At 42.6% G+C, this 12878-nt stretch overlaps 1 protein-coding gene and 1 long non-coding RNA gene across 2 annotated transcripts in view; one reads left to right on the forward strand and one right to left on the reverse strand.

The window, feature by feature from the left end:
• Window positions 1-3118: 3118 nt before the first annotated feature.
• LOC132593477 (uncharacterized) lies at window positions 3119-11244 on the reverse strand. The gene is made up of 3 exons (XR_009559037.1): window positions 11112-11244; window positions 10218-10757; window positions 3119-3651 (listed from the first exon to the last, which is right to left on the reverse strand). It is a non-coding gene; the product is annotated as an uncharacterized lncRNA (long non-coding RNA).
• Window positions 11245-11451: 207 nt separating this feature from the next.
• The window catches only part of PCSK2 (proprotein convertase subtilisin/kexin type 2), a 216546-nt gene continuing 215119 nt past the window's right edge, over window positions 11452-12878 (forward strand). Inside the window, exon 1 of the mRNA XM_030872639.2 lies at window positions 11452-11958. Coding sequence (XP_030728499.1) covers window positions 11782-11958 — 177 coding nt within the window. The 5' untranslated portion in view covers window positions 11452-11781. The remainder of the gene's footprint in view (window positions 11959-12878) is intronic.

Below are 12878 nucleotides of genomic sequence, written 5' to 3' on the forward strand. Positions count from 1 at the left end.
CACACACACACACACACACACACACACACAGACACAGACACAGACACAGACACACATCTTTACTGACATGTCTCTTCTCTCTCCCCCCGCTATCTCTTTTTCTGTCTCTCTCATTTCTTAGCCCTCGATATTAAGATTTCCTGGTTGTTCACAATTTTGAATTCTGGTGTTTGGTCCTGGGAACTTTCCTCCGAAATCCTGATTTTCCCATTTTATCTATGCCTCTGAACACAGCTTTCCTTAATATTATTCCACTGGCCTGAGTATATGTTACATTTTTGTTCTTGTTTGTTTTTACCTTGGCTACTGTTTTTATTCAGCTGACCTCCCAGAAGGCTGAGATTTGTTTTGGTTATATTTGTCCTAAGTGCAGCATAAATAACTTTAATGTAAATGTATTCTATGTCCTGAAAATATGTAGCATGTGTCATATTTTACATAGGTAATATGTCAGTCAAGATGTTAGCAAAGAGATGGAATATGCAGGTGGAATAATTAAGGAGCGTATATTAAGGACCTGTTTACAAACGTATGGGAGGATCAAGCAAGTCCAACGAAGCGTAGTCAAGTCTCTAGGACTAGCAATCTACAGGAGCCATTATCCCTTCAGGCTGAAGAGACAAGGGAAGGGAGTGGTCAGTGGAATTTGGAGAGGGAGTTTGTACGGAGAGGGCTCCCCAACAAAGCTGTGGCATTTAGAAAAGGGATGAAGTCAATATATAGTGACCCAAAAGGGAGGGAGCCTAGAAAATAAAAACCTTGAGTTGATTCTCCTGCCTTACTCTCCGATTTTTTCAAATGGTTCTTCCCATTGGCTGAATCCAATGGGATGCTATAAAGCAATGAATCTCATTGATGTGGCCCATAAAAGTCAATCTCCCAGGGCACAGCACACATTGGAGAAAGGTGGAGCGAAGATCTGAAGAGGAAAACAGAAATTAACAGACAGATATAATATGCATAGTTGACATTTACATAATAAAACATAACAATGTTGAAAATTACAAAGATATTATAAACTCAGATTGTATTACAGAACCCAATGTATCCATATTCACCACCTGATGGCCTTATAACAAGTAGCTGACCTCAGGGGTCTCTTGTTCAGAAATTTTGTTCTCTCTTTCTCTCTCTTTTTTTTTTTTTTTTGCTGCATTGGGTCTTCGTTGTGGTGTGCAGGCTTCTCATTGCGGAGGCTTCTCTTGTTGTGGAGCATGGGCTCTAGGCGCGTGGACTTCAGTAGTTGCTGCACCCAGGCTCAGTAGTTGTGGCTCACAGGCTCTAGAGTGCAGGCTTAGTAGTTGCGGTGCACAGGCTTAGTTGCTCCATGGCATGTGGGATCTTCCTGGCCCAGAGATTGAACCCATGTCTCCTGCATTGGCAGGCAGATTGTTAACCACTGTACCACCAGGGAAGTCCCATTTTCTTCTCTCTTGAGTATCAAAGCCCATTATTCTTCATGGGATTCTTCACTCAATACTACTCACTCAATAAATTAGAGAAACATGAGTACATAACTCACCATTGTCTAATACTCTAACATATGTTTGAAATGCCTTCAGGCCAATACCTTCAGCTGCATGAGAACAATTGACTTCATGTTCTACCAAAATCTTTTGAATTCATTCAATGATTTAGCTTTTAAAATTCCCCTTGATTAAGGCCAAACATAACCCTTAAAATCTGAACATAGCCACAGTGCTGTGGTTTTTGACAAATCACCTCAGCTAAAAGACGCAAGCTCATGCTTCTTATTTATTCGTCTGTTCTTGCCAAGTGAACTTGCCAACGCCTCCTGGTGCATGTCTCCTGGGAAAGATGAGAGGAGAAATAATAAGGGCACCTTGAAGAAACATTGTAATTATACATAAAGTACTGTGGGCAAGGCATCTCATGTGGAACTGAGAACAAGAGCCCTCCTCTCCCTGTCAGTGAAAGAAATATGAAGACTCATTCTAGCATAGATGTATATCTTTGCAAAGATTTATTCTTATCACCATTTGAATCCTGGAATTACATACTTCTACATAGTAAAATGACTCTCTGACTTTCCCTCTGAAAGACTGAACCCATGATTTGACTTTGCTACAGCTGTACCCAGAACAGCTGAGTCAGCCCATCACCAACAAGCCACCAGATATGAGTTTGTGACATAGGACTAGGAACTATCATTGCCAGTTGGGCCCATGAAAATGGAATGATCTTTCTTAATATCTACAGACAAATAACTGATGCATCAAATCTCTCTCTCTGTCCAGCATTTAGAGAATGTGTTAATATAGCACCAGACGATTTACATCTTAGCTTTATTGTAGTCAACACTTTTCAGTATAGTTCTGCTTCATAAATTGTCCCTCACCCTAATGCATTGTCCATCTTTGCTGAACAGGAATTTTAATAGACACATGTTGTTTTTACCCACCTAACATCCTTGCCCCTTTCTCTGGGGAAAAGCCTCTTATATTCCTTTGTCTAATAAAAATGTCTTTATACTTATTTCCTGCAGTTCATGTCACGTGTCAGCTCCAGGAGAATGCACAACACACAGGCCTGGCCAGTAACTGATTCCAATAATTGACCCTGTAATTGGGGAAGAATTGGTCTCATTCCATAAGTCAAGTTAATGAACTTCTATGCCAAGATTTTATAAAAATTACTGGGGAAAAAATCTCCCTTTCCTCTGAGGTTAAGCCAACAAAGAGGATAATAGATCCTAAAAATGAAGATGGAGAAAGTTCTGGATTAAGTCGTACCTGAATCTGTTTCTACCTGTGGACTGTTTAAGTATGCAAAACAAGAAGTTTCCTTCATTGTTTAAGCCAGCTACTGTTGTAGTTCTACGAAGAAGAAGAAGAAGAAGAAGAAGAAGAAGAAGAAGAAGAAGAAGAAGAAGAAGAAGAAGAAGAAGAAGAAGAAGAAGAAGAAGAAGAAGAAGAAGGAGAAGAAGAAGAAGAAGAAGAAGAAGAAGAAGAAGAAGAAGAAGAAGAAGAAGAAGAAGAAGAAGAAGGAGAAGGAGAAGGAGAAGAAGAAGAAGAAGAAGAAGAAGAAGAAGAAGAAGAAGAAGAAGGAGAAGAAGAAGAAGAAAAAGAAGGAGAAGAAGGAGAAGGAGAAGGGGAAGGGGAAGGGGAAGGGGAAGGAGAATAAGAAGAATAAGAAGGGGTGGCACAGTGGATAAGAATCTTCCTGCCAATGCAGGGGACACGGGTTCAAGCCCCGGTCTTGGAAGATCCCACATGCCACAGAGCAACTAAGCCCATGTGCCACAACTACTGAGCCTGTGTGCTGCAACTACTGAAGCCCACGTGCCTAGAGCCTGTGCTCCACAACAAGAGAAGCTATCGCAATGAGAAGCCCACGCACTGCAATGAAGAGTAGTCCCAGCTCGCTACAACTAGAGAAAGCCTGCACACAGCAATGAAGACCCAATGTAGCCAAAAATAAATAAAATAAATAAATTTTTAAAAAAGGAAGGGCTTCCCTGGTGGCACAGTGGTTGAGAGTCTGCTTGCTGATGCAGGGGACACGGGTTCGTGTCCTGGTCTGGAAAGATCCCACATGCCGCAGAACAGCTGGGCCCGTGAGCCATGGCCGCTGAGTCTGTGTGTCCGGAGCCTGTGCTCCACAACGGGAGAGGCCACAGCAGTGAGAGGCCTGTGTACCGCAAAAAAAAAAAAAAAAGAAGAAGAAGAAGGAGGAGGAGGAGGAAGGGGGGTAGGAAGAGGGGGGAGGGGAGGAGGGGAGAGGGAGGAGGGGAGGAGGGGAGGGGAGGGAGGAGGGGAGGAGGGGAAGGGAGGGGAAGGGGAGGGGAGGGGGAGGGGGAGGGGGAGGGGGAGGATGGAGGAGGGGAGGGGGAGGGTGGGGGAGGGGAGGGGAGGGGGAGGGTGGGGGAGGGGAGGGGGAAGAGGGAGAAAAATAGGAATTATTCTGATTAATACAATCTGGAATGTGTTCAAAAGTCTCAGGTCACATAACTAGATTCCATTACCTTTTCTCAACTCTGGGCTTCATATATTGCACTACAGCTTAGTCTGAGTTGATCATTTTGAGCCAAGATCAGCCTTACTTCCATCATCCTCAAACTGAACATTGCCATTTAAGTCAGATTCAGACCCCAGCAATGCTTACTTGGCTATTCTGAAGAAAATGTCCAAAAGGACTCTAATTCTTGAGGTCTCTAAGAGGAGAGTGATTCATTCTTCCACACACAAATTGAATTATTGAAATGTTCTTTCCCAACACTTTAAAACAACATACTGCAGATACATTATAGATATCATTTTACAATTAACCCTTTAAAATGATTCTGGAGTCAGTTGTTCAAATTGGTTTTCAATCATTTAAGTTGGCTTGTGAAAATATGCTTTTCAATTAAAATGTCTATAGATGCTGGACGTTGCTTAGTGTTAAAGTCTGGATTACTGTTCAACAAGTATTCTTTCCCTTCACTCTCCCACTATGGACAGAGTTAGGCTTGGCCATGTGACTTGTTTTGACCAATAGAATAATAGTGGGCATGATGCAATGGTGGCTGTAAGTGTTGTTCCATGGCTTGGCTTGGGTTTTGAGCTCCACTGATAAGTCATAAGATGAGCATGGCTCAGGTGACCAGCGCCATTTCAACCTGGGCTTCAGAAAAAAATACACATGGAGAAGATCTAAACCAAATTCATGGGTTAGAGCCAAGCTGAGCCAACCTGCAGCTTGAAGTAAAGCCACTCAGCCAAGCCCAGCCTAGATCAGCCAAACCACAGGCAACTGTAACATAAGAATAAAACACTTGCTCTAAGCCATTAAGTTTAGGGTGATTTGTTACACAGCATTATAGTGGCAATACTGGACTGCTATACTTTGTATAACCACATTGCTGTGCTTCATGCCATAGCATAGCTCATGCAGCCAGTAGAAGAGATATGACAGGCACAAGAGAAATAAGTGCTTGGTCTAGAATATTATTATTGAAAATTAACCTTAAACAGAATCTTAGGCACAATCAGTCTAAGCAAATACTACACCCAATTTACATTGAAGCTTAGAAGATGAGGCCACTTACCTCAGGTCACATAGCTAAAATGACAAAGAACGAGCATTAAACAAAGGAATCTTTACTTCCAGCTTCGTGATCCTCCCACAAAGCCTCTCTACTACCCTCCCTTCAGTATTTATAGACTAATAATTCATACTCTACTTCAATATCTCACTCTTCTCACATTGGCAACCCCGATTCTGTCTTCCTCTGGCATTCCTCTAAGAACCATTCTATAGCAGAATGTAGAATATAAGAAAAACTAACCGTATTAGACATTTGCAAAGGTTTTCACTACAAGAGAAGGGAGGAAATCCCAATATGTCTACTCTGTGTTATCTAATGTGGATGAAGAGTGCCTTTGGCCAAGACTGCTTCCATTTCCGTGAAAGTCTGTAGTCTGGAAATCTGAGTATAATTTGTTAGATTTTCTTACATCTATGATGATAGTTGTTTTAAAGGATACATTCTTATTTCCATGTTATTTGAATGTGTCCCATTAAAGGCATTATAAAAATCTTTCTAGCAAAAGTAATTGAGACCTCATAGACTGTTTAAACCAGAAGTCACAAACTCAGATGACTTTATGATCCAAGTCAGGAATGTAAAACACATGAATCAGAAAGCTGGGTGAGAATTCCAGCAAACTGGGCGGCTCAGGCCCTATTACATTTGGGGGTGGGTGATGGTAACTACTAACTCTAGCTAATTGTGACCATATTGCCAAATCTTTAATTATTCCAAAGGAAGCCACATCTTGGATTTTTTATGGGAAATGATCCATTTTTAAAGGATGGTGACTATTTTTTTTAACATTGTGATCCATACAAAAAATGTTTGTGAACCAGATGCCCCTAGCATAAGTTGATACATCATAGAGGGTGTTATTAGACATTACGAGTACTGTGATTAGGTCCTATATGAATTATAATCTCCTGATTGTAGAATTTTAAAAGAGAAAATAATTCTGTAAAAGCCACTAAGTAGGGACTTCCCTGGTGGCACACTGGTTAAGAATCCGCCTGCCAATGCAGAGGACACGAGTTTGAGCCCTGGTCCAAGAAGATCCCACATGCTGCAGAGCAACTAAGCCCGTGCTCCACAACTACTGAGCCTGCTCTCTAGAGCCCATGAGCCACAAATACTGAGACCGCACACCTTAGAGCCCGTGTTCCACAAGAAAAGCCACCGCAATGACAAGCCCGCGCACCGCAATGAAGAGTAGCCCCCACTCGCCGCAACTAGAGAAAGCCTGTGTGCAGCAGCGAAGACCCAATGAAGCCATAAGTAAATAAATAAAGCCACTAAGTACGGTTTTGAGTAGCTCGTTCTAGAAATATGTTTCTAAGGTGTACTTTTTGGTTCACTCTCTTTAGTATCATAAGAAGATAAAATGGATATATGATGAAGTTTCCTAAAAATAGACTAGGCCATGTTTCCAAAACCATGAAATTTTAGAATATTTTTAGAAGAAATAGAAAGTGGGATACCCGAGAGAACAGCCATAACTTTATAGATGTTCTTCCAGCATGTTAAATAACATCATACATCAATTTCTCCACTTAGATGAGGTCATCCAAACCAATACTAAATGTTGTATAATTAACGAAAGAATTTAGGTCTAAGTAAGGACTTTCCTCAAATCAGATGTTTTTTGCAATGGCAGAATTAACCTTAAAAAATTAGTATATACATTTTTAATGTTTGAACTATTATTTTACGTATAAAGTTTTTATTTTTTCAAATTCCAGTTTATATTTGCTAACAAGCCATGTACTTTGTTCTCTCTGAATTATTTCTATGTTAAAGGTAGTTTGAAGAGCTCAAAAAAATCTCTCTGTTAAAGATAATTTCCATAATCATTGAAAAAAAATGAATTGAGGGAGATTTGCTGTACTTTTTAAAAGACCATGAAACAGAAAAGGAAATAACACAAGGTAGAGAATTCATGAATAGGTAATCACTTTCTACAGACAATAAGCAATCTTCCAATAAGCCTGAGAAATAACTAATTAATTTTCCAAGTGAGAAAACATTATTTTGTAGTCCTGTAGACCTAAAGAGGAATCTAAAGGTAGTGAATAGTAATGTGTTCCTAATTTTCAAAAGAAGATTAAAAGGGCCCTTGGTCCTCATTGTTTAGCTTCTTCAAATCCTAGCAAAATAGTAGAACCTAAATTAGCACAAAAAATAATTTTTTACTGTCCTGAAAAATAAGGAAGCAATGAGTAGCTTCTGTTTATGAAGAGTTGATTAGTCCGAATAAATTTGATGGCTCGTTGATGAAGTTATAAAATGAATACAACCCAAAGCATTCTGGATTTAATGCCTTGTTGATAATAAAACTCTCAGTAAAGCCCCATGAGTCCTCCGAACTATATTAATTTGACAGCTTAGATGACAAAAGTCAGCTGAGATAGAGTCAACAGAGATAGGTCATTTAAGGAAATGGTATAAGTTGGTAAAAGCTATAGGAATGGGAGGTAGGACCAAGTGAGTCCCAGTGATTGAAAAGGAGTGAGCGTATGCCAAGGAAATAAAAAATTTTGAGCACCTAAACTTTAAGTTACAGCAAATATGAGAATGTCAATAAATACTACAGGGAAGTGAAGTGACATCTTGGAAAATAAGAATTATCTGGAGAAAACTTTTAAAAAACTTGATCAGTATTGAGTTCAAAATTTGGTAGAAACCTATAAGGTGATAAATCATAGTACTTCAGAAAGCCCAAATATGGACTAGGGTGGAGAGGAGAAGCAGGGCAGTGTCATTAGGAGGAATCTACCTGACAAGGTTGGTAATACACTATGATTGTAGAGAGTTGTGGCACCCAAAGAAATTATTATTACTGCACTTAAAATGCTCAGAATGAACTCAACAGAAATGGAAAAGCCCAACCTGATTTTTAACAAGGCTGTATTTTAAACTGTACATCCTGTTGTTCATACCTTATTCCCCTTCATCTCACCCAATTTGATTACACACCCATCCAACTGAAGAGAAATGAATAGAAACATAAGATCTTTTTCCTAATGGTCCAAAGAATATTCAAAGGTCCAGCAACCTCTCCTCAGATTGCTTCTACCTTTCTCTCTCCTCCGCAGTGATGGGTTTCCCTTCACCTGAAGCTCCCTGGGCTCAAAATTCTCCCCAGAAATACATCTGAATGGGAGGATCCCAATCCTACTTTGGGTGATTTTGCCTCTTTTAATTACACATAAGCCTACTGATTTACAGTTATGAGGCCATAAAATGGGAATATTCTGGTCTTTTCAGGACAATGTCTTCAAAGAAACTGTAGGGGTATGTGCCACATATGAACCAGAACCAAATACCCATGCTTTCTCTACATATACAACAGTATCTTAAATAGTAAGAACCTCAGTACTGATGGTTTTCATGTCTGAATCTGAGTGTCAGCCAGTTTGTATCAGTTACTCTTTTCTCAAATTCACAAAATTAGTAAACACAAGACTCCTTGAGAGAGGTTATATAAAAATAAATAGAGCTATTGGTCACCATAATGTTACCTAAGAAAGTATGATTATCCTCAACATTCCTCAAGCTATTTGTGACGCTTTCTACATCACAGTCTGTACTTTGACATCTCTTTGAAATTGTAGGCTTTCAGACCTGGAAGTTATCTAATTCAACTGTATCCTTTTCTAGATAAGGAGATAGAGGCTTTGAGAGATGCAATGGTTTGACCCCAGTGGCGTAGCCAGTGACAGCAGAGGGTACAATAGAGTTCCTGTCAACTGGATTCCATTTCAGTCCGTGAAATATTCTGCTGCCATTCACTCTCTGGTTCACCTGCTTACACCAAAGTTACTATTGTTAATCAAAAAAATGAGCTAGAAATAGTTATATAAAACACATGGATGTATATTTGTATTTCAAATAATATCAATACATTTCCTCCACTTGCTTACTACATTGTTATGCATTAGAAATTTAGCATTTGCATCACAAAATTTTCTATTTTCATTTGCTATGCTGTTCTGACAATATTACGATGAGCTGCATTCTATGTAAACCACTAAAAATGGCTTATTTTAATCAGCAATCCAGGCTTTATTTAGCTTGTATCCAATTTTACATGGTTTTAATTATTTAAAATGCAGATACATAAGATTCAACATTTACTAGCATTTCATCTGTGGAATTTATTTAGGAAATGAAGTATTGCTCTGTGGTTTCAGGAAAAAATTAATAAATATCTCTGAATAGATGGTAATTTCGTGTTCATTTTCAGAAAGAGTTAGCTACATTAGCAGCACTATTTCCCAACACCCATAATCTTCTAAATTGACTTATTTGATGCTCTTCAGATCTATTTTTCTAAAGGCTTAGATTTTTATCTCTGTTGCTGCTTTTGAAATGCTCTCCATGATTGTGAATCCATTGAATGTAATTTTCACATTTGGTGCCATTTTTCTCAAATGACAATACAGGGCAGGAAGAACCACTTGGTATTTCTTCATACCAGCCTAGTACTTTGATTCAAAATATGGGTAAAATATAAGGAAGTAAGACAAAGGAAGAGTTGAAGGTCTCTGAGTAAGAAAACCTTGTGTTAGAATCAAATAGATGGACTCTAAGGGGTAAACAGTAGAGTAAGATAGGGTGATTTTTTTTTTTTTAATCTTGGCAGAAATGAGCTTCTGAGCAGTAAAGAACTGAAGAAACTAGAGTAGCTCAGTTCCCTTTTATTAATACTTTTCCAGAAACTTTGTTTCTACTCTGGCCCCTTTCATCTTTAGCCTGTGTCCTACCACTTTCTCAGCATCTCACTTAGCTTTTCTTAAAGAAATTCAAGTAATAATAATACAAATGATAATAATAACTGCATACAGATTTCTTGTGCTTGTATCAAAGTCTTCAGTAATCCCTACATTTTTACTTGGCAATGCTTGAAAGGGCTTTCAGGGAGCCAGCTCTGTCAACAATGAGCTCTGTTTCAAAGACAGTGTGTCCCATGGCATTGTGTATTCATTTCTACCATTAGTGTTTTTCTTGTGTAGATTCTAACTTCATGCTAAAGTGAAAAGGAGGAAGTCTGAAACACACACATATGTAATGTGTCAATATTATAATCTATCTCTCTCTCTCTCTGCCTTGCTCCTCCCTCCCTCTCCTTCTCTCTCTGGATGCATTGCATACACTTAAGCCTCTAGGCAAAAAAATCTCTTACCTCTTATCCAAGTGAGGCAGGATTTTGGACTTTGGAGCTACACAGTCAAGATCGAGCCTACAAAGTCAAGATCAGTGTACATACTCTGTAACTCAACACTGTTTGAGTTGCTTTAAGACAGTCGCTCTCATTTTGTTGCAGACATCGCCTCCCTGCTTCCTCTCACTAGGGCAAGAAGAAGTCAGTAGTAAGCAGTTCCTAGACTGTGAGTGCACGTTTCTTAACTGGATAACTTAGTTGACCCTTTGCCACTTGGCCTGAATTCGCCCCGGTCGAGGACGCTCAACCAGCCTCGGCCCAGTGCCTGGGATCTGTGGCTGCGCCTTTCCCAAAGCGCAGCCTGGCTGTCCTTGCGCAGCGTCCTCAAGTCTGGGAGTGCACCTCGAGGCATGGCGATCCCGGCCGCGGCTTTCTTGAAGGCAGTCTCAGCGGAGCAACCCAGACTTCTGGAGGGGTCTCATCTCTTCACACTTACTGATGGGGGCGAGCCTGATCTCCTACCAGGCTTCCCAGTTGTTTAGTTCCAGACTCGCCTGGAGCCTACAAAATAATTAAAAAATAGCTCGCTTCTGCACTCTCGCCCCCATAAGTCACCCCAAGAAGGCTACTTTCCCCAACGCCCCCCTCCCCTGCCAGGAAGGGCGGCAGCCCTGCCCTGGGATTTGCCCAAAGTGGCGGGAGGAGGGTTGATGTTTGCTTTGTTATTGAGAGAAGGGGAAGCAAGTATGCCTTGAGTGCTTGTGTGTGTGTGTGTGTGTGTGTGTGTGTGCGCGCGTGAGAGAGAGAGAGAGAGAGAGAGAGAGAGTTGTTTTGCAGCAGAAAATAAACAGGGAAGAAGAACCGGGAGAGGCCGGTGCCCCAGCTCCCCTCGGGGCCTCAGAGAGCGGCACACACCGTAATTCCCTTTCCAGAGCCCTGCAGATTCCACAAACAATGACATCACTCCGGCGCCGCCGACCAGATTACAGCTGGGGGGATTTTCCTGGGAGCGCGTGGGCCTGGGTGGAGGTGGAGGCGCTCTCCAGGGTGCTGAAAGGGGCGGGGGCGCGGGCTCGCCGCGCGGCGCCCCCCGCCGGCGGAGGCGGACCTGCCTGGCCGGGGGCGGGCAGGGGCGGGCCCGGGGCGGCCCAGGGCGGGACCCGCCGCTTCTGCAGCCCTCATTGGCTGCCGGCGGGCGCACGTCACCCAGGCTGGAGCCTTCCTCCCGCCCCAGTGGAATTGGAGCTGAGGAGGAGCTGAAAATGCAGATTTAGCATCAGGCACAGATACACTCGCTCTTTCTCTGAGATACACACAGCTCTCCACATTAGCACCTCTGCGAGCAAGCCGGGCTGCCTGACTACACGGCTTCCCCGCCAGCCAGATGCTAGAGAACACACACTGATTTGCTCCTTTCCAAACCCCTAATCAGTGTTTTTCTCTACACAAAGATTTTTTTAAAACAAGCAACAACAAAAACTATATATATATATATATATATATATTTTATTTGCACCTTCCTTGCGGGACCACTGCTCCGCCAGCCTGCGCGCCTCCTAACACCACTTTTCACTCCCAAAGAAAGATGAAAGGTGGCTGTGTCTTCCAGTGGAAGGCGGCCGCCGGGCTCCTCTTCTGTGTCATGGTTTTTGCATCTGCCGAGAGACCGGTCTTCACGAATCATTTTCTTGTGGAGTTGCATAAAGGAGGAGAGGAAGAAGCTCGCCAAGTTGCAGCAGAACACGGTTTTGGAGTCCGAAAGGTAAGACCTCTCTTGCATTTCGCATGTTGTTTCAAAACGGCGGCAGCCCTGCGCAATCTCATTGCAGATTTGCAAGTTTTCTCTTTCTTGTGCGATGCAGATATTCTGCCATCGGCTCCTTAACACAACGTTGCCTCCGGTGATCTTTCACGGGTTATGTAATTAAAATGCCCTTCAAATTGTACTCGTAAGGTCATAAAAACAATTTATTGCTCTTTGACTTGGTGGCGAAAACAGGATAACACCTTTCAAACAATGCGGTGCGCCCGGGCTGCTGTCCGAGCTACCAACTTCTCAAGGCTGCCTGGGGATGAGGTACGAAGTGCTGAACAGCAGGTCTTGGCGTTGGTAGACTCGTCAGGGATGTATCCCCCGCCCCTGCCTCCCGGAGAACGGGTAGTTTCCGACGCACAAGGCTGGAAGCTTGGACACTGCGATTCGTCTCCGCGCTTTTCGAACCCGGCGCCAGGAGGACTTCCCTCCCTGACTCCTGTCCCGGCTCTCTTCCAGGGAAGGCAGCTCCCTGGCTCCAGGAGACTTGGAGACAAAACTGGTTTTTCTTTCCAAAATCGGGGCTGAACTTCCCCCGCCCCCGCCCACGCCCACGCCCGCCCACCCCGAAGTGTACTCAGCTCTCTAGTTCTCAACTCGCAGCTGTAGACGCTGGAGAGGTAGATTTTGAGGGGAGTTCCTTACGGAGAACTCGGGGTGGCTCTCTTGGTATGTGGGCTTGGCTTTCCCACAAGAAAGCGGGGATCCCCATTCCAAGAAGTTGTCAGAGTTCAACCGTTTGGGCAGCTGGATGATGTTCCCAGCCTCGGATGCCTCGGGACTCCTTTGGAGACGCCAGGGTACCCAGTCTGGGAGGGAAGGGAGTGGAGATCACTGGATGGGGGCCGTGGCTGACCTACCTGCTTCCT

This window comes from Globicephala melas, chromosome 15 (assembly GCF_963455315.2).
Source record: "Globicephala melas chromosome 15, mGloMel1.2, whole genome shotgun sequence".
NCBI lineage: Eukaryota > Metazoa > Chordata > Mammalia > Artiodactyla > Delphinidae > Globicephala > Globicephala melas.